We start from the raw sequence: 22881 nt of genomic DNA on the forward strand, positions 1-22881 counted from the left end.
TCCTATGCCAATCTCCGAGTCTTTTAAATCTTCCTTACTTACACATGGGCACTCTTCACCCCCCAAGGAGATGTTGTCAGAGGACAGTTCTATTTGGGAGGCCCCTTTCTCACAAATTAAACAAAAGGGAGTTTTAAAAATGAAAGTCTGGAAGATTAATTAGAAGAGCAACAGAGAGCACGTGCAGAGAAAAGCTGCGCTACCCAAGTCAAGGAAAGCAGAACCATAATAAAATGCCTACGGGCAGATACTGATGCAAAAGCAGAAAAGACATTTTTTTAAAAAAAGTAGGATATAAGTACACATAAAGGCTACAACGATACCACGAAAGAATACCACCCTAGAATTCTGAATGACAGATTAACATCATTTCATAGAGGACAGGATTGGGGAAAATGGTAGTGGTAAAGGTAAAGGGATCCCTGACCGTTAGGTCCAGTCGCGGACGATTCTGGGGTTGTAGCGCTCATCTCACTTTACTGGCCGAGGGAGCCGCATAATCAGCCAATTTCTCAACTCTGCCCTTCATCTTTGGGAAGCTCAGAAGGTCCCAGGTTCAATTCCTGGTGTTTCCAGACAGCGCTTGGAAAAACTCCTGCCAGAAACCCTGAAGAGCCTACTGCCAGTCAAAGTAGACAAAACTGACCTAGACAGACCAATGGTTCAGGTTCAGTGGAAGGGAGCTTCTTATGTTCTTCTGATTTTCAAACAATATGACCGGCCCTAGAGGCAGAAATACAAGATCAGGTGTTTTGCTATATTTTATCAGCAACGGTATCCACAGCCATGTGAAATCTGTTTCCCTCTGGTGCAGTCCTCCTTAGCTACAAGTACATTGGGTGAGGCACTTGCTCCTTACTTGTGGTACACTGTGATTCATCTTTGAATTGACCATCTTGACTCATGTTAGGGATTTAAATTAATTATATTTCAGTCACTTTCTAATCCACGATTCTATGAAAAAACACAGAAAACTCTTCTTCTTCTTTTTTACTGTACTTTCCAAATAGTCATGATAAGTCTGCTGCAACAAAAACTACTTAAGGGCAAATCTCTTTTAAGATAGTTTCCATGGGCAAGAGCCCATTTTGATACTTGCCTGAAGCTTTATCTTCCTCTGACGTGTATACACGTAGACACATGGTACAGACCAGGAGGAGGGATGTTATTACAAAGTGAGACCAGAAGGCCTAGCAATGCAAGAAGGAAGTGTGACATATTTGTGCACAGCACAAATGATTTAAAAGATCCCATCAGAGTGGGTGTGGATCCATTTGCAACTGGTATTCTGTACAAATGTGAAGACTGTCACACTTGTTAGGCAAAGCTGAGTCTGTCTGGATTTGTTTGGGGATATAATAACTTCATGGCCTGTGAAGAACTGTGAGACGAGCGTCACAGAATCAGAGAATTGTTGGAAGGGACCCTGAGGGTCATCTAGTCCAACCCACTCCAATGCAGGGATCCTGCCCATAGTCATCCCTGTGTGGGCTCAAACCACCAGCCTTCTGGTTAACAGTCAGATGCAGTGACCCACTGCTATAAACTCAAGAGTTCATTGAGAGCCTGCAGTCCTGTGAGCATGGCTGCATAAGGAGCTACCTCTCACCTAGGCAAGTGGCTACTTACAAACCCCCATTCGATTTGTAGTATCTGCCTCCTTGTACAAGATTGAATCAAGCGATTTCCCTCCAATCATGCTTCATCCAGAGAGCAACTTTTTTTTGTGTGTAAACTGAGCACGTATCAACATTAGTATTTAAAAGTTAAACTTGCATTAAGCATTATATTAATACAGGCATTGTTTCTGCTATTGATCTGTTGTTAGCTGAACAGAATCACAGAAGCATGGAATTGTGGAGTTGGAAGGGACCGCAAGGGTTAGCTACTGCAATGCAGAAATCTTTGCTAAGGCATACATGATGGATGGCCAGCAAACCTCCAGCTTGGCATTCTAACAAAAGAAGTTAATTGGGATATGGGCAACAAAGATAAATTAGCTTTCGTGGGACATATTTTCTGTGTGCACAAAATAATCCTGTGTCACGCAGCCTAATGTCTCAGCACATACATTTTATTTGAGATTAGTTACCCAACTCCAAATGGGCAACAGCAAATGTAGTCCAGCTATTACAGCCTTCTTCAACACTGTTGCCATCCAGATGTTTTGAACTACAAACCCCGTGATGGAAATTGTGGTTGAAATGATCTGACGTCACCAAGTTGTGAAAGGCTGTGCTAAGAATAGGCAAAAGTGACAAAATCGCCTACTGGGTCATCAGAGTATCTATAGCGTTCACAGCAAAGGGCCACGCTCTCATAGGAAACAGAATTTTTTAAGTACAGGTGGCAGAGGAACTGTGCCCCTATCCAAGCTTTCAAACAGTGGTTTGTGCCTTGAATTATACTGGACACTCATACAATGGGTGAAGCAAGTCACCAAGCGCACTACAAAGCCATTCCTGAAGTATGCTGTAGACTTGTAAATCATTGTTGATTCTATAGTTTGGCTTGTAAAACAAATAGAGCATTCCATTCAGCAACAAAACAAACAAACAAACAAAAAACAGGAGGTAAAGAATAAAAAGCCAATGTCAGCCTCTCATCCCATAGATGAGAAAAATGGAGAGGGCAGAAGAAACTTCTGAAGACCGGTAACTGAAAGAAGATATTGGTAAACGAAGGAGGAAACCTATAGCCAACCACAATTCAATAGAGGGTGTATGTCAAAGGGATCTGGGCCTAAATATGCAGACAACATCAGATTAAATTGTTTATCTAGGTGCCACTGCTGTTATGATTCATTTGACTGACTATTTTACTGTTTTAGTATCTGATGTGTAGGTTGGTTCAAGAGCCTGTTTACAGCTGAAGACATTTGTATGTGCATATGTATGTATACTGAATACATATAAAATATATACTGGTAATTCTAGTTGCTATTAGCAAAGCAGAAACCTGAAATTTGAATCTTGCAAGTAAGTCTCTTTGGGGGGGGGGAGTAATGGTTTGGAGGGGCCTTTGCTAACCTGGTTCCCTCCAGAATTTTTGGACTGGGGCTGGTGGGAGTTGTACTCCAAAATAACTGGAGGGCACCAGGAGGGCAAATGCTGCTGTGTCCCATATTTTTGTGCATTCCAAAATTAGCGAAGAAATCAATGAACCGTTTACAATTATTATATAGCCACAGTAGCAGACCTATGTTGAAAAGGGCAAGTTGGCAGAACTGCATTTTGCCATATCATGAAAAAGAGGGGGAATAGGTTCTTCAACTTATAGTTAAAAACTGCTCAACTTTTTGCAAAGTATATGCCTGAACCCAGTGACCAATATGAAACTTGACAGTGCAGGAAAGGTAAGTTTTAAAGTATGGTCCATGCTGAATTTAGGGTAGAGGGGAGAACACACGGCTTAGTTTGAATAAGTTAAATATTTGAAAAGACACTCTGGCACAAAGCAATTTGTAAAGCAGGGCAGTGGGGGAATTATAAAATGTCCAGGCAGAGATTCTACAGGTGCAGCTTCACTAGACACTTGCTACAGAGACACCCAAAACTTTCTGCCTGATGAAGCCATAAAACATTTTTGTGCTGTTTCCTCACCACAGCAGCAGGTAGTGAATGTGCAGGCAGAAATTTCACAAGTTCCCCAAATACTTCCGCTCCCCCCATGCTCTTTATTGATTTTGTTAAGTATTACAATTATTCCATTTGTTATTCAAAATAAAATAAGATACAAAAAAAGAAAACACAATTCAACAAAAATGTCTCTGATACATTAAATCACAGATAAATAACCTTCTGCTTTTTAGGTGTGACTTCCATCCACCTCACTACAGGTCCTTTTCCTCTTTTTTTAACTGCGTCCTTTTTCACCTTGTAATTCACCGGTATTGTATGAGATACATTCTCTGTCTTGTTATATAATTTGTGAAAATTAATCAAAGCACATTAAGGATTTTACTTGGGAACAATATTTTTCTAAATATACTCTATAACACTCCCACTCTTTTTAAAACTTTTGATTTGTTTGGTTCCCCAAATACTTGCTACAAATGCATCAGGTGAACTAATCAAGAGGACTGGTGTGGTGCTGCAGTTAGCGTTGGATTAAGACCAGGGACACTGAGGTTCAAGTTTCCACTCAGCCATTCAGTCTGAGCACACCTACTCAAGTGTTTAGACACTGCCCTGGTGACCAGCATGCTCTAAATACCTTACATGATCAAGAAGTTTAAAAGATCTCTCTCTCAGGCGAAAGAGGGGTTTAAAAGGCCTCTATTTTTCAGAAAGTTATTGAACACCTGGGGTTGTCTTTTTTCCATTTGTACCAACACCTAAAGACATTTTGCAAATATCCTAGTACAACATACCATATCTATGTTTAAAAAGACAGCATAGGAGGAGGAGAAGCAATCAAAATACAGAAGGAGGGAAGCAGCATACAAACAGAACTACTGATGTTTAGTTTTGAAGCCTTTTCTCTTTTCCACCCCCTCATCAATGCCAGGCAAGATGGCAAGATTGGGATTAGTTTATTCATACAAAAAACAGGGAAAGAGAGGAGATTGTCCAGAAGAAAATCCAATCAGGAAATTCCAAGAGGAAGGCATGGGAGAAGAACCCAGGGCGTCCCCTGGTTTTTGCCATGAAAAAAAATGTTGAGATTCTGCTGAGGAAGCAAAGCTTAGCTTGCCAGCTCCCCTCTGCCCAATTTTCTGTGTATCATCATGGCCCAGGAGGCAGAAGCACTGATTCCTCACTCTTCCAGGTTCGCAGGATGACACTATGTGGGCTGCATTCAGGATTCCATGTGTTTATGTGCAGGAAAGGCCTAAGGAACAGGGCCTGCATGGTGTTTTAGTCATTTCCAATTCTACTGTACTTTGTCTTGATTGTTAGGTGGGTTTCAACCAAGTTTCTATTCTACAGCAGACATTTCGCTTCCTTTTCTACCGAGGACCTTAAAACCGTAAGATTCAGTTCCCTTGTTTTTCAATCTATATCATTGTTTTTGTTTTGCTTCTATGTTCACTTGGAGAGGTTCAATAAGGCGTGTATGTGCCTGCCAGGATTCAGCCCTACCCAGATTTCAAACTTGAGGTCTCCTCAAGTGAAGAGCAGGAGGAGCAGGATCCCATCCCCAGCAGATCTCCATCCTGTCAATGATCCCGAGGAGCCATCAGAAATGGACTAACGAGACCACCTACCTCACTTCCTAGCTAGCTCCAAGACTTCCCTTCATCTCCTCCTGGCCACAGGAGAAGAGGAGACTGGCAAGAACTTCAGCACTGCCCCTGAAGTGCCTGGGTAGCTGCATGTGAGGCTACTGGGATGGGGCGGAGGAACCACATTGAAAGACCTGAGTGGATCAGGGTCTGACCAAGAGCCAGGAAGGGGTGCAGCCTGCTAGACCGAGGTGCTTCGTTGCTAAACAAAGCAACTCCGATTTTCCTAACTTGGAGGAATGTGATTGTGCCAGTTTCCTAAATGTGGAGAATCACACGACAGATCTTGACGATATCTATAAAACGGTAACCACAAAACTTTAAAAGGGTCTGCCTCAAAATCTCTTATCAGCTGGCTCCATGAGAAGTCACAGTTCCTTTTGGAGTGTTTCCCTCCTCACCGGAGACCTCCAGCACAGCTGGTATTGTTGGTTTTACGGAGTCTGTTCCCTGAGCAAATCACTGGGCGAGCACCCAATCAAAGCAGAGAAAGGGCACCAAGCACAAGAGCCCCAATAGCACGGCAAGGATAAGGGGGTGGGGAAAGTGTGCACAGCACCTTTTGTCTGCTAAGTAGCAAGTGCTTCTGAGTGCTCTTGTCCATTCAGGCAGGCAGCTCAAAGGGGTGTGGGAGTCAGCCAGTGCTCAATGAGGACCACTTCAAAATCTGAATAATCTCCCCAGTGACCCCCTCTAAACACTCCCCAGGAGTCCTAAACATTCAGTACTTGGCTTGGGATAAGCGGCCACATTCAGTGCGAGTTAGTCCGTCATTCTTCCCACTTGCCAAAGGCCATGTTTTCAACCGATTGGGGGGCTTGTTTACATGATCATTTATTGTGACTTAACAAACCCAACTGCTCTAACTCACTTTAATCTGTTTACACTATCAAATGGGTTTAAACCCAAGGCTGAACCAGAATGAAAATAAGGAAACTTGCTGCAACTTCATCTCGAAAGAAGCGCCTATGTAATATACTAGCATGGCGATTTCCACAGGTGAGCAGGCAGGTGTAGGTGGGGTTCGTGTTTCACAGCAAGCAAACACAGTAGCATAGCAATGATCCAAGATAGTAAGCAAGGAATGTAGCTAACACCCCACGCAATACCAAGCATGTGTAAACAAGAACTTCACGATAACTTCTATGAATCAATCTTGGAAACAACTAAAAGCATCCCTAAATCATAAAAGTACGCCCTAGGAAATTCAGGATCCAATACTGCATTTTGGCTGCCTGCAAATGCTTTGCAGTTCTAGCCAGAACATCAACCATTGAAGTTTGATTTGTGGTGTGAGGCCACCTATGGCACTTTCAAAAAGGGGGTTATTAACAATTAAAATGCCCTCTCAGCCCATTACAGAATAGGGCCTGCATATACAAGAGAAACAAGATAGCTCAGTTGGTAGAGCATGAGACTGTTCATCTCAGGGCCATGGGTCCAAGCCCCTTGTTGGGTGAAAGATTCCTGCATGGCAGGGGGTTGGACTGCATGACCCTCGTGGGCCCTTCCACCTCTACAATTCCATGAGATACAGGGCACATTAGAATCAATTAGTCATGTAGGATTCTACATGACTCTGCATCTTATTTAAAGGGTCCTTTTAAATCTAAGAAGCCCCTGATGGATCAGGCCAATCGCCTAGGTAGTTGAGCATCCTGTTTTCACAGTGGGCAACCATGGCCACCATGGGAAGGGAATAGCTAGACAGGATTTGTAAAACCCAATAAGGGTAAAAAGGTCCTTGATCTATGCTCTGGCCTCTTTGTGTCCATCACCCTGACTTCCACCTGGGTCAGGGATTCATAAAAATATGTATACTCTTTAAACATTTTCTAATACACTTACCTGCAAAGTTTAGCTTTCGTTTTTCTCCTTGTGGTTAATACAGACGGAATGGCTGAGAGGTGTCTACTATGTGCCAAAACAATGAAGACTGAAAGAGCGGTAGGCTCATGTGGATGCAGCCTCAGAGCTGGTTCAAACACGAAGCAGTGCATGCTGCATCATCTTCTATGCTAACCTTTCCCCGGATGCATGAGCTTTCTATGTGCTAGGAGGTTTCAATGAGGAACACGGTGCAAAATGAACGATTCCCAACATGCTTTGAAATGGTGCAGGAGTGGGGAGCACTGTATCACGTGTGCATGTGCACACTGCAACTGCTCAGAATTTTATTGAAAGAAACAAAATAGTTCCTTCTTTCTGTTCTTGAGTCATTATAACAAGGAATACGTGAAAGCCAGTTGTATATGAACATACAATATAATCAGACACAGAGAAGGGTGTCTAGGACGTTCCTTGTTCCAAGTCTGATTGTACTGTGTTGTTAGTTCATCCATGTGGCTTGTTTTTGTTTTGTTAAACTTGTGTGGCTTGTTGACATGGCCTTTGCTAGCAATTAAGGGACAATTCGGTAATGGTAATACCTAATTATAAAATTAAATTAGCTTGTGATAGCTCATAATCCAAAGCCACCCCCCAATGGTAAAAACAAAGCAACATTAAAACTAATAACCATGTCGTAAATTGTATAAACTATTTTACTTGTTTTTAACTGTATTATTAGATTGTTGTAACCCACTCTGAAACCTTATGGTGAGAAACATTATACATTAAAATAAAATTAGCCATACTCAAATCATACAACTGGCCAGTATAGGAACAATTTATTATTATTATTTAAAACTATATATTCCTTGTTACAGCACCATACATTTAAAAATATTGCTAAATAGAATAAACATTTTACTTACAGCGTTAACCACTTTTGTATTTAAAAACTGTATTAGAATATTAATGATGAAATATGGTATTATGTGCAGATTGTATATTCCACTAGAAAACAAAACACACAGAACTGATGTAGTAAACACAACCTAATTCTGAACCAATGCTGGAGCAATTACTCTCATGTATTTATCTTTTAAATTACCTTCCCTGTACATCGTACTCTGCAGCCCTCTGTCATGTGCTCCCTGATCTCTCAGCTTCTTGAAAATCAGTCACCAAAACCATTGGCTGGGTTGTTGATATTTTAGCACCCTCACACAGGATGGTTTGACCGGTGTGGATATGGCTTCTCTTACATATTCTATTATGTGGTTTGCTATTTTTAACACTTGCCTCTTCCCGTGAGCCAGTTTGTTCTCAGCTTTGTGGCTGGGAAGGTGACAAATACAAAACCAAATCAAAATTCTGAGTATGTTTCTATACTCCCCCCCCCCCCAATTAAAACTCTGCCAGCATCTGTCCTCAATGCAAAGCATTAAAACCCTTTCCCTTCCACTTCCCCTCCGCTGATGCCTTGCACCCCTTCATCTAGCACTTCAATATGCAATCAGCAAAGCGCATCTCACACCTGCCACTCAGGCCTTACAGTTTCAATCTTCCTCTTCAAGCTCTAGCGCTACTGTGCCTGAAGACAGACTGGCTCCTGCCAACACCTCTGCTCCTTCTTCTCTTTGTTGATGAGGCACCTCTATAATTGTCCCTCACTGCTAAGTTTGCATCTTCTTCCGCAACACCTTCTGTCTCTGAACTTCCTTCCCTCTTATTCCTCTCAAATAAACACTTTGCTCTGACACAAATCCTTTCTTAAAGGCTATGACTGAACATATATGAAAACAGATGGAGGAGAATACATAAATGCTCCCACACTGCCAGAATGTCAACTCTACATCTCCCAGGAGTTGCCAACCATTTCTGGCCCATGCACATATTTGGATTTTCGAGTGAGTGCTATGGGCTCCCCTTCCCACCTCTGGCCCTTCCTCTCCCCTCTCCCCTAGATCAGGTCTTCCCCACAAGACTGAAAGAGACAAAGTGTGTATATATACACACTTCACTTTTCTAAGGGATGTGGGTAAAAGTAAGATCCAGTCAAATTAACCTGGCCTTGGAAAAAACACTCTTCCAACTTCGTCCTTTAGCTCATTGTCAATTTAAAGGGAGAAAAAGGTATATACCCTTGTCACCTCATGACCAAGGGGCAGTAAATGTGTGTGTGTGCATGCGTGTGTGCTCAGAGGCTTTGCAGATGGCAGGGGAAGATTTCAGAGGCACCCCAGCATTCGTGGTGCCCCCTTGACAATGCCTGCTGTACCCTATGTCAAGATGGATTTTTATCAACAGCACTGCTTTTAACTAGCATATTCGACTCTCAATTTATGTAGGGCGTACATACTGGGATAGAGCAAAATGCCAAAATCGTGTATAGTCTAAAGAAACTGTCCCTGCACCTTTAAACTCTCTCCCAAGGCCACACACACTCTCCAAAGGCTGCTGAACATGCTCCCTGAACATCCAAACGCTCTCCCAAGGTGAGTGCAATGGCAGGTGGGACTGCCAACGTTCCTCCCCCCACCCCCCCTTAATTTTTTTAAGCCTGTCCCCTTTAATTTTTTTAGGTCAAGCATGTGAAGTTAAATTCATTCAAGTTAAATTGTGTATAAATTGCAAATTGACTGTATCTCATTTTGCGCATATGCCATATTAACCAAAATAAATATCTGCTGCACAATTTATCCAACCCAATGGGAACAAAGTTCCCATGACCTCAAGTGCACACCAAGCAGACCTCCTCAAACAACTCTTCCAAGACCGATTTAACTTTGAAGAGTTGAACTAGGAAAGAGGCAAAGACTTAAAAGAAACTGAATCATTTGGCAGACCAATAGCAAGAGTAGGTTTCCTGCCAACGGCATTGCCCTTTCAAGTGGAGTGGGGAGAGCATAGGCATGAGAAGGAGAGTGGAAGATAGATGGGTCTTTGACTAATAAATGTTTCCTCTCTCTCTCTTTTTCCTCTCCAGCATATCCCTTGAAGAGGGAAACAGTGAGCAGAGGAAGGCAGTTTTTTGGTCTTTCCAGGAAAAGCAACCAGGAATAAACTCCTGGAGATAAATTATACGGCACCTTTGTACAATTGCCTCTTTGTCAAGAGTGGGGTCTTTTTTTTTCTTCTTCCTCCCAGCGCTTTTTGTGGCCAGCTTTGGTTCTGCTCTGTTCACACCACTCCCTCTTGCACAGAGGTAAAGGCAGAGAGGATACAGGTCAATGCTCAGTGCAAGGCAGAGTCAGACCCTCTATGAGCCTGACCTGCATTCCCTCTTCCCCCAATTTCTCTTCCATCCAAGAACTGTCCCCAAGTGTGAAAAGGTCCCATTAAAACATTTTCCAGAAGCCTTTACAGGGAATACATTATTTTGATGGATGCTCAGACTGAAGAGAAGAATTTCTAAGCACCAGAAAATAATGGAGCTTGTTCTAATGGCTTTAAGAGATGCCCAGAGGCACCACGGAGGTTTGCTTCTCTGTAAATCAAAACCGCAGAAATCCAGAAAATGGAGTTAAACAATTGAACGCCAGGAAGCAGCGAAATTGGGCTCTATTTAACTGCTGCTCTTGGTTACAGCCAACTTCAGGCTATTTGGAAAAACAGCACACATGCCACATCACCAGCACAAATTTAACAGGGGGAAACAAAGAGACAACAGGGGTCATAAAGAGGAGTGGCAAGAAGGAAACCAGGGAAAGCTAGGTCACCACCTTCTACCAGAGAGCTAGCCCGATTATGACTGAACACTAATGAGACATGCAATATTAAAACAATAACAATGGTGCAACGGGGACAGAATAATCCGTAAACTGGGATGGACTGCCAGCCAGTTACAAAAAGAATAGTAAAGTTCTTGCCTATCTTAGTAACAAGGAATAAATTGATGTGCTGGTGATTAGTAGATGTGTTTTGAAGACTACTTCTGTGCTGATCACTTTGGTTTGGTTTTTAAAAAGAACTCACTGTTTGCTATTCAATAAGCACTGGATTTCCCCAAATTAAATCACAATAGTGTATCATCCACCCAGCTTTCACAGGATCATTATTCTGATCAACAAACAGGGTGCACCTTAACCTACACTATTTCAACTACAAGTGGGCAAGGCGGGTGTGGTCTATGATCTTGTGAGAGCATCCCTACCAGTGCCAGAGTCTGTGTGTCAAATGAGCCTGAGAAGCAAGGTCAACAGCTTAAAAGCTCTTGTCGTGGTAACCACGAGCAGACTCAGCACGAAAATGGCTTTTAAGCTCTTGCTGTTGCTTCCAGGGCAAGGCACCCCAGCTCTAGGACGGATAGGGATGCTCTTTCTCTTCCCCTCACCAACTGCCTTCTAGAAGGCAGCCTAGCTTGGCTAGCCTCAGGGTGGTTCCAATGGTAACACGATTTTGGCTATACACAATTGCCGCAAATACGTGTTACCTTTGAAACCAATCCCTTGCATAAGATGTGGGCCAACTGTATAACCAGTACCAGTGATGCTTATGTGAGATTTAGGAGCTTCACGGGGACGACGATGACACAACGGATGTCAGAAACCGCTTGACTGGACTCTTTTGTCAGCAGATGTAACTAGGGAAGAAAAGCAAGTGATAAATTTATCTATTAGCCACGGGTAATCTTAGGTGAGGCAACAGTATGATGGAGTATTTTAAAACCTTTGCATGTTTTGTAAGGAAGGGACATGAAGTGGCAGTGCAAACACATATTCAAGCTGGGCAGACATTTTAATCAATTGAATGTACACATTTATGATCCAAGTCTGGCTATAAAAGAAAGCAGATTTCATACATGCAACTTAAAGCATTTTTTGAGCCACCCTCATGCTTTGGATATACATATATGAAATACAAAAATGAAGTTCAACATGTACTATAAAAAGTTTTTTTATTGAAAGATTTTCATTTATAAAGGAATAATGCAAAAAAAGAAAAATAAAGAAAAAAGAAATGTGGAAAGAAATATCAATATATAACAAAAAAAAAAAAATTACACTGCCTCTTCTCTTTCAAAAAGCATGCATGTGCATCAGCCTTGATGCATATGGTACTATTTTAGAAAGTTGTTAAAGGATCTATGAAATTGAAAAGGTTTCCCTGTATCAGGCTGGTTTCAATAGGGAGGAGGAATGGTGGCCGAGGAGGCAGAAAAGTAAGGCGGAGAGGAGATACACACCATCACCAACTGCATTGAGATAGGATCACATCCAATTATAAGGTAACACAGGCAGGTTGAAAGAGAACCTTCTTCCACAATGACTGGAGAGTCTGTGGTGATATTTAAAGCAGTAAAACCGTAACTTATGCATGGGGACTGTGAGGAGGGAGGTCATTAAAGCATCTGAAAATAGATGTGTGACTTTAGCCTAGAAAGAAATTGCATAATGCCAACCTTTCCACAAAACAGCAAGAGCCAACGTTGTTCATTACAATTCTAAGGTCACGAATATTGATGCAACTTACTTAGCAATGGGGCAATGATAAAGCTTTCCACTGGAATAAATTTGTTACCACACTGGCAATTCTAGTCATCAAAAACACTTGCATGGTTGAGGCTTCAATCCTATACCCGCTTACCTGAGACCAAACTTCGTTGGAACTCAGTGGGGCTTATTTCTGAGTATAGGATGGCACTGTAAATGAAGCTACTCAGTTTCAAACTACAGAATCTACTACACTCCATCAATTCACAGGGTTAACTATGTATAAGCCCCCTGATTTCAAGGCACTTAAACTGGGCATTAGACTATGCTGGATCATCAAATGAGTATGCTTTCACATGCCCTAGAACCATTTTTAAAGAGTTATGTTGTTGGAGGATAGAAGCAATCACAAACAGTTGATTTACAGCAACCTTAGGACCCCCATGCAGGGCACAGATGGTGCTGTGGGTTAAACCACTGTGCTGATTGCGCTTGCCGATTGAAAGGTCGGCGGTTCGAATCCCCGTGATGGGGTGAGCTCCCGTTGTTCGGTCCCAGCTCCTGCCAACCTAGCAGTTCGAAAGCATGCAGTGAAGTAGATAAATAGGTACCGTTCCGGCGGGAAGGTAAACGGTGTTTCCGTGTGCTGCTCTAGTTTCACCAGAAGCAGCTTAGTCATGCTGGCCACATGACCTGGAAAAACTGTCTGCGGAAACGGACAAACGCTGGCTCCCTTGGCCTATAAAGCGAGATGAGCGCCGCAACCCCCGAGTTGTTCGCGACTGGACTTAATTGTTTAGGGGTCCCTTTACCTTTACCTAGGACCCCCATGGATGAAATAGATCATCTCACCACTCCAAAGGAAATGTTGGAGGAACAGCTAAGTATGGTCTCATCCACATTCAAGCAAGCAATCAAAAAGGGCACTACTTTGCTCTTACCAACTCTATACAAAACAAACAAGACCAATAATTCCTGAGATTACAATCTTGCAATGGTAGTGGAAGGGAATACACTTTACTTTCGCTTTCTTTATTAGCAAACTCTGTTCTTGTCAGATGGAGAAGAGGGATTAAACCAGGGGTTAGCAACCTTTTCCAGCTGTGGGCCGGTCCACTGTCTCTCAGACCTTGTGGGGGGTCGGAATGAACGAATTCCTATGCCCCACAAATAACTCACGAGATGCATTTTAAATAAAAGGACACATCTACTCATGTAAAAACACACTGATTCCCAGACCGTCCGCAGGCCGGATTTAGAAGGTGATTGGGCCGGATCCGGCCCCCAGGCCTTAGGTTGCCTACCCCTGGATTAAACTGATATCCCTAACACTCAGCACTGGGAACAAAATCCCATAGAAGACCTACGCCTAACAAAACAGCCATGTCAGTGAACCAAAGATACTGCAAACTCAATGGTAAAAGCCGAACCATTAAGACACATTAACTTCATGGACAACAGCTGCAATTAGTGTTCTTTGTCATGATTTGTGTGAAATGCAGACAGCCACTAAATACAGTATGCCAATTAATGCAGTGTGAGCATGCTGAACACCCAGCTCAAAGGCTCCTCCATCAGGTGAAGCCAGCAGCATACGGTACTTTTTAAAGGGCATGCACTTTCAAAAAGGAAATGGTTTATCATATTCCTGAAAAGATTTCCTTAAGTAATATTAAAAGAACAGCCACAGAAACAACAATAGAAAAGGGATTTAGCAAAGATCTTTGTTTATCTAATCTGTATTTGGCAGGCACATTTATTAACAGGTTCATGGTTTCCTCTGTAAAATTATAGACTGCATCCAGGATATTATTTATCTGGAGAGACAGTAGTACCAAGGCAATCTGCATCTGTTCCAGCACTGTTGTTGTTATATTATTGTTTTATATCCCACCCATCTAGTTGGGTTTCCCCAGCCACTCTGGGCAGCTTACAACATAATACAAGAGAATACAAGAGAAGTGGCAAAATGAGGGCGGGAGTTCCTAACTGCAGCTATGTCCCCATGTCACATACAACTCAATAGTGGTGAAATTATCTACACCAATTGTATTTCACTCCTAAAAGAAACACCACTCTAGCATGAGCATGTGTAGATGCGCATCCGGCTTTTCACAAACTAGAAAGATAATAAATATTTAACAGAGTATACTTTTTTAACTGTTCAGAAATGTTTGGGCACAGGGTCATGGAATGTGTTACAGTGGAACCTTGGTTTTCAAGCGTCTTGGAAGCCGAACATTTCGGAACCCGAATGCCAAAAACCCGGAAGTGAATGCTTCCGTTTTTGAACGTGCCTCGGAAGTCAAACGGCTTCCGCTGCGTGTTTTTCCATTTTCTCAATGGAAACTACCGACAGCCCTTTGCGCCTCGGTTGTCGAACGTTTTGGAAGTCAAATGTTCTTCCGGTACAGATTACGTTTGACAAGAGAGGTTCCACTGTACTTTAAAAATGGGACCAAATACTCAGCAGGCAATGTGGCAGTCTCAATAAAAGGTATGCAGAGATACAGCAACGGTGCCGGCCATCCTTCTATGAACTGCTTTTATTTTCCCAGTCCTTGTTTTCGCTTGAAGCACTACAAAATTTGCGCATGCGCGGGGGGGGGGGGGACGGGGACGACACCAAAACATTGCAATGTAACCACTTCAATTATTTTGACAGTCAAACAGTATGTAAATTTTATGAAATAAATGAATAAATAAATAAATAAATGAAATCACAGTGGCAGTCAAAGAGTTAAATCTTCAAAACCATGACTTTTGCATGGCCAAGTTTTTCTACTTGCATAAAAGGTTTGCACAGCAAGAAGAAAGAATAAGAGCTTTTTTAAAATTGCATGGAAACACAAACATGAGATCTCACGGAGGGATTTTTACAAAGCTTCATATTGTATCTGTCTTAAAGCACTTGTTCCACTGTATAATCTGCATTATTGTCTGTTATTTTACATAGGATATAGCGTGTGTGTGTGTGTGTGTGAGAGAGAGAGAGAGAGAGAGAGAGAGAGAGAGAGAGAGAGAGAGAGAGAATGCTGTAAGAGCACCATAATTAGTATGTTTCAGTCCCACATCAATTAAGGGAACCTTTTTTTCATACTTCAATGCCCATAAAGAGAAAACCAGTAAGGGCACTCTATGTATTCCATGGAAATAAGGAAAAAAGATAGAGCAACACTACAATAGGTTTAAATAAGTAAAAACAAAAATTCTGATAACCTGAAACGTTTTATATAAACACATAGAGACAATTAATCTTTCTGTATTTGTATCCGTTTCTCATGGTTGTCACCCCTTAAAAGGAATATAAGGAAAGCAAATTGTGAGAAACTCCTCATAATTTATTTGATCTCCTACCAAGATTCAGCTGGTGGGGCTTTTCAGTAATCCAATCTCCCAAGCTTATTATAGGGCTGCCTCGCCATTAATACTATGTGTGTACACCCTTTTAATATACCGTACATCACACACACACATGCAGTTTTTGTAAATGGTGGCCTGTTTCTTCCATGTTTTCCTCCCCCAATCCTTTTTATTTGCTTCCTATAATAGCATTTTTCCAAACAAACAAAACCTGTCAGTAAAGAAACAGTAACTATAATAATAATAAATATCCCAGACAATCTGCATTCTAACATAAAGAGAAGTGTAACTATTTACATTTCTGCCTCATTTTCACAAACTGTGTTACTTGCCACCTCCTTTTGAGGATGAGGAGAAGCTATTGAACGCATAACTGAGAAGATAGGTATTACTTTTATTGAGGAGTGTAACTTGTTTGAGACTGAAAATATTTGTAAATATCTATTATTACCCTGCAGCAAACTAGCAACACCTTTCATTTAAAGATGACGGGAATGTTACACCCACCATTTTTTTTCACCCCACCTTTTGAGTCTACTACAGATCACATGCTTTGTCTGTGTAATAACCTTTAAAAACTTAAACTAGATGGTACAGGAATAATTTAATTTATCAGGATTAGGAAAACTGTCTTTAAAAAGGAGCTACAACTGTGAACTCAAACTGACCTAATAGTAGCCTTTCAGAGTCTACCAAGTGGTTTAAAGATTAGAAAAGTTTGCCTCTGTGAAGTACTCCATTATACAATGCTCATAGAATCAGAAGGGACCCCTAGGGTCATCTAGTCCAACCCCCTGCATTGCAGGAATCAAAGCAAAGCATCCGTGGCAGATGACCACTAGACTTCTGCTTAAAAACCTCCAAACTACATTCTTCAGTTCCCAGACAGAGATCATTTTCCATTACTTCAGTCCGTACAAGGTAAGGTGTAAATTCTAAGTACAATTCAAAGTACTCCTCTCCAATCAGCCCAGGAGAAATTTGCTTGCCTATAATAGATTTCTAAAGTAGAATAAGCAGGGAAAAAAATTCTGTGAGCAAAGAAAGTCAAATGGGAATCCAGAGGTCCAAAGAGCTAAGAGACCTTTCAGAGGAAAAAGCAGGAATCTAGGTGTCACTAGGCTCCTTGTTCTACATTGTTTCTTGCTTAAAGGGGTAAATCAAAAGGGTTCAATCAACAGAACCCTTCAATTAATTTGGTTTGCTGCATATATCACCATCACCATCATCATCATCATAATTTATTGTCAACCCTTTGCCAACAGATTCCAGGGTGGGTTACAGCAATTTAAAATTCAATATTAAAAGTTTTTTTAAAAAGTATAGTCACAGGAATAGGATGGGTCCTATAAATAAGTATCTCAGGTATCAAAGGCAGGGGTAATTCATACCAGCCAGACATGTACACTGGTAAATTTATTATCTGGCATTCTGAACTTCAGGACCGACATAACAACTTTTATCTTATCAGCCTTCTTTTTGATAGCTGCCATAGTACTTGCTGAAGCAAAGAGCTACCGTCAAATTAACCTGCGGGTCTCTTCCTTCTTCTATCATCTGCAATAGTCTCAGGAGAGCCCCCAAAGTTTGCAACCACTTTTTAGCACAGGTAGGCTAAAACTGCTCCTATGGGTCACTAGAGAAGGGGTTTGTATACGCTGCTGAAGGTCCCAGATAGGAGCTGCTTAAACAAATTTTAGGTAACAGGGCTTAGAAGAACATCCGCTGAAGACTTCAGAGAACCTTGCCAAATGAGTCTCAGTCTCCATATATGGAAAAGTTGTACCACTCACTCACTCACACACACATACATACATAGCACTGTGTCCTCAATTTCCAAAAGGAATGCTCCTGGTTCAGGGTTCTAGTCAACTAGTCAGGCCCTCCCCCATTCATACACAGATTTTCTTTTCCAACTAACACACATCATTCTGTGGCTACACAGCATGTTCATACGACAGGTTTTTGTGGGGCTGGATAAGTAGATGCCGCCTTAGGTTTGGGGTTTTTTAAAATGATTTTTGGTACACCTGAAAACTTCAGTATTCCCTGTGGCACACCAATACCTTCCTCTTTGTTTCCAGCAGCCTTGTTTTGGTTGCAACCCTGTTAGCACTCACCATCCGAGTAAACTATTACGGGAGGTAATAATACTGTATATAATACAGACAAGTATATAGAGATTCAAACATTAGGAGCACCAGTTCCCAATATTCTTTCATACTCTGGTGTGACCAAGAAACTGAAACCATGGTGAGTGCACAGATGGAAGCAGGCAGGGTTCTCCATTGTTGAAATCACATGGGGCAGGAAATAGATTTAGCACCCTTTCCAGAAGGTGTCTGTTTATGAATGCACTTAACAGTCGTACCTTGGATCTCGAACGGCTTAGTTGCCAAACGTTTCGGCTCCCAAATGATCGAAAACAGGAAGCTCCTGCAGCCAATTGGAAGCCGTGCTTTGGTTTTTGAATGGTTCCGGGAGTCAAACGGACTCCCAGAATGCATTCTGTTCGGCAACCAAGGTATGACTGTACTTTCTTCCACACAAATGAATGGCTGTCATGAATTCCTATGAGAAAAGGTGAAGGATGCACCTGGGCACAACAATGAACTGAAGTTAAGATGGGTATTCCATGCCAGAACCTGGATGGACCTGGTCTTCACTGACCTTTCCACTCTGGAGTCCTTAAAACTCTCCTCCACAAACATCTCATCTATCATAATAATTTGGAGTTTGCTAGCACATTCATGATACTGAGTGACCGCATGTCACAGAGAAAAGCTACCAGGACAGAGGATGAAACTTCCACAAGTGCTTAAGTTCAAGCATCTCTCTTAAAAATTTGATTGGAGTGCCAGCTTCCCTCTACTATTAACTATTAAATTAAGGTCAAGGGGCAGTCATTCAAAATTCTTGACAAGATGCAGCAGTATGTGTGCTATACTCTGTTTGAATCATTGCTATACAGTGGTACCTCGGGTTAAGTACTTAATTTGTTCCGGAGGTCCATTCTCAACCTGAAACTATTATGAACCTGAAGCACCACTTTAGCTAATGGGGCCTCCTGCTGCCGCCATGCCGCTGAAGCACAATTTCTGTTCTCATCCTGAAGCAAAGTTCTTAACCTGAGGTACTATTTCTGGGTTAACGGAGTCTGTAACCTGAAGCGCATGTAACCTGAAGCGTCTGTAACCCATGGTACCACTGTATTTTAACTATGGGGCATGGTGTGGAAGTCATGAAGGCATGCAATATTAACAAACTTATTGATTATGAACAAACGGCACCACACAAAGGCCAACCAACAGGTCTCACACAGCCACAGTAGCCTCACTTCTGAAGAACCTAAATCTCCCCATAGATACTGGCATGGCGCAGCACAACAGGGACACCACATAAAAACTATGAATAGGAATAGGGAGAGCAGATAACCTGTGTACACACACTCAGATGCCGTACAAATAAAGGTGTAGCCTGACAGCACGGTACAGTATCACAACATTAAACAGGAAAGAGTTTCTTATCTGAAATTATTTGCTTGTGCCCTTCATTCTATTAACCTTTTAAGCATATGAAGTTGTCTTCACAATCACACTGGAGCTACTGTTCACAAAAACAAAGAGGCACCAGCTCTTGCAAGTATCCTAAATTTAAGCATAAATTATTTTTCCCAATTAATTTTTATTATTTTATTTCATCTAGCATACTTCAGCGCTGCAAGGAAGCAGGAACAAATGGAGATAAAACTAAAATCAGTGAGTAGAAAAACTGAAGTAGAATGCATATATGTGGAAGAAAATGTGCTAAACTGTTTATTCAGGCATAAACGCCAGCACTTTTCCCCAGAGGAACACTCAGGAGAATAATGCTGGAATGAAGCCTCAGTTATGGATGTTGCTATTCCTGAGTCAACCTGGCATAAAAGTGCCTTCTGCAGACATCAACACACTGCCACTTAACAAGCAAGCATGACAAATGACCTACACTTTACAGCAAACCATCCCCCCAACAGTCATTAACTGCCAGGACACATTAAATAGAAGCACCTGGGTAAGAGCCAAAATAAAATCCCACCCAGTCCTCTATCTAGGCAGTGGTCTAGCCTTTAAATTGTTCTTTTACGCTCTCACAGAACTTGCCAGAGAAATTTAAACTCCTCCGGTTAGCAATAAAAATAAATTAAGGTTCCGCCTGTTCTATCCGGCATTTTCAAACTATCGCTCCTGCCACTGCAAGGGGGGGGGGGTGTATGTGAGCGCAAGCAGCATTCTGATCAGAAAGGAACTGTTTAAGCTAAACACAACCTCATTGTGCCCCAAGGCCAATGCTTGTGAGAATGATGGGAGCCAATACTTCTAAGGCAGAGACTTCCTGCAACTCCCAGTCAGCATCTGGAGAGACAGGTGGATGAAATTACACAGGCAGCAGCCAAAAGAAGAGGAAGATGCATTTATGCTTCCGACTTCCTGCTACAGAAAATGTCAACTTGTCCACAAACATCTGGGAAACTTCGCTCCCCCCCAAACAACAACTTCAACTTATTAATAAACAGCAGAGCATATCCCCCCCACTCCAAGAACATAGTTACTATTACTCTGCCACTGTTTATTGAGCACAAATAATGTGCTCAGCACACATCTGTGAACCACTAACCACAACACATTTTCTACATCAGTTTCAAATACAGCACTGCAAAACACTTAAGATGCACAGTCTTCCTTCTAAGCAACAGGCAGGGAGAAAGCTGCTATTTTCTTCTTCACATGCTTTCCTGCTCCCAACATAGCATTTATTATGGGTGCTCACTTTGAGCATTTTATTATTACTACTACTACTACTACTACTACTACTATAAAAGCACTCCCAAGACCACAAAAAATCTGAGGGGAAAGAAAGTAAACCGAGCCCACGATTCCACCCTAGCAGGTCTGTACCTTTAAGGGGCTTGTCTGGTAGGAAGAGCAGCTGCATTCCTGCTGAGGAAGGGCTGCTGTCCCAACACGCAAGAGAAGGCTAGAAATAACCTGCACACATACAACCTTCCAGCACTGAATTTAACAATGCCACAGTCTCTCACTCACCCGCAGCAGGGAAAGACAGAAAGAGGGAGGGAGGGAGGGAGAGAGAGAGAGAGAGAGAGAGAGAAGGGGGGAGGTGAACAGAAAGGGATAACTTTAGTAGATCAACTTCAGAGGGGAGGAGGTGGGCGTATGTGCATCAAAAGCGGCGGCTGCCCTTTGGAGGAGTGGGGGGAGAGCAAGCATGTTTCAAGGCAAGAGTACATGAAGGAAGTGGAGATCCCTTTGCTGTGGCTTTGCAGGGATCCGGTTGGGTTGCAAGAAGAAACCTTTGAAGGGCTGGGACAGGAAAGCCGATCAACGGCCCGAACAGATGCATGCTCTACACAATATGAGCTGCGAAGGCTGAGGAGGACGGGAATCGCCGGAGAACGAGGCGTGCGTGTGACGGATGGGACAAAGACAATGCCAAGTAGGGAAGAAGAAAGCAGGTAGTTAGCACGGCGGGATGCCCCGCGCGCCGGCGCCAGAAACACTCGAGCACCTCTTGCAAATGAGCAAAGCCGCCGCCGCCGCCGCTCCACCCAGCTGCTTCTGCGCGTGGAGGGAGCGGGCTTAATTTGAGCCAGAGTTCAGCCGGGCTTTGCCCCAGAGCACCTCCCCGCCACCAGCGGCTCGGGCAGTGTGTGCCGGATTTGGCCGGGCGGGGGGCAAATCATTACGCGAAGTTGTTGTACCATGTGCAGAGTGCTCTTTCTGCCCTTGCCCAGTGAACACAGGCAACTCTCTCCGACACACCAACTCTCCGAAACTTGGATGCCATCACTTCTAGTTTTAGAAACAAAGGGGTGGGGGAAGGGAGGAGGAGAGAGAAGACTGCGAGGAGGTTTCTCTGGTCCACAGCCACGAGGGCAAGGACCCCGGGGAGCAAAGAAAAGGGTGGGGGGTTCCCTGCAACGCTAACCTAAGCGCGTTGGGTGCTATTTAAAAGTCCTGCTTTGTTCAGCGGGATTTGTTCCCAGGTACGTGCCCAGAGAGGGCTGCAGGTCTAGGAAAAGGGGAGCAGCTCTGTATGGGCTCAAGGCAAGAACACAGGCGCACCCGCAATGAGGGCCAGAAAAAAGCCACTGGCCGAGTCCGGGGATTCCCGGCGAGAGCTCAAGTCGGGGCTCGGTGCGAGACGAGCGCGCCTGAGCATGGGCCGAGCGCCTTTCGGGAAGCCCGGAGCAACTTCGACCGCGGGACGCCGCACAGCAGAAAGGCAAAGGAGAGAAAGGAGCCTTTCCCCGACGCAAGTCTCGTTCACAGCGCACGGCGGCTGAGAGCAGCGCGGGAAACCGGGGGGGGGGGGTGTCCCTTCGGAAGCGCTTACCTCGCACGTAGAAAAGGGCTCCCAGCAGCAGCAGCAACAGCGGCTGAGGAGGAGGAGGCGGGCGGACGCCCCCGAGCCGCCTCATGGTGGCGACCCCTGCTGCAGCTCCCGCAGCCCCTGCACGACGCAGCCTCTCCCCTGCTTGGCGAGCGGCGAACAGAAAGTTGAGTTCTCCCGAGTCGTCTCGCTGCACGGCGCCCGCGGCTCTCTGTCCCTCCCTCTCCCTCTTTCTCTCTCTCTCTCCGCGGTGCCGGCCGGGCGACCTTCCTCCTCCTCAGAGCAGCCGCCACCACCAGGCGCCAGGACTGGCCGGGGTGGCTCGCGGTGAGTCTGGCTCTGGTTGGAGCGGCGGCAGCGGCTGCTGCTGCTTCACTCGACCCCGCGCCGACGTCTCTCTCCACCCCGCAGCAGCGCGACGGCGAGATTGGGGCTCCCTCCGGCTGCCTGCTCCGCCTGCCCGCCCCCGGCCCTGCCCTCGGAGGAGGAGTCCCGACGGGGCAACCTCCGCCTTCGCTTCTCGCTGACAGGAGCGGCGGCGGCGGCTACACGGCCGGGCACGTTTCCCCAAGTTGCGAGAGGGAGAAGACGAAGGCAACTTGACGTCGCCTTCCCGCCTCAGCAAGAGCCCACAGAAGAGCA

General features: G+C 43.7%; 1 protein-coding gene across 4 annotated transcripts in view; it reads right to left on the reverse strand.

The window, feature by feature from the left end:
- Positions 1-22680, reverse strand: part of LRP4 (LDL receptor related protein 4) — a 100514-nt gene extending 77834 nt beyond the window's left edge. For 2 of the 4 annotated variants that reach the window (XM_083603733.1, XM_083603732.1), the window contains exon 1: positions 22243-22676. In XM_083603733.1, coding sequence (XP_083459859.1) covers positions 22243-22327 — 85 coding nt within the window. In that variant the 5' untranslated portion in view covers positions 22328-22676. Of the gene's footprint in view, positions 1-22242 lie in introns of all 4 variants that reach the window. The other 2 variants (XM_083603735.1, XM_083603734.1) reach the window with 2 other exon arrangements.
- Between the last annotated feature and the right edge of the window lie 201 nt (positions 22681-22881).

The sequence above is a fragment of the Podarcis filfolensis genome (assembly GCF_964270895.1).
Source record: "Podarcis filfolensis genome assembly, chromosome: 1".
NCBI lineage: Eukaryota > Metazoa > Chordata > Lepidosauria > Squamata > Lacertidae > Podarcis > Podarcis filfolensis.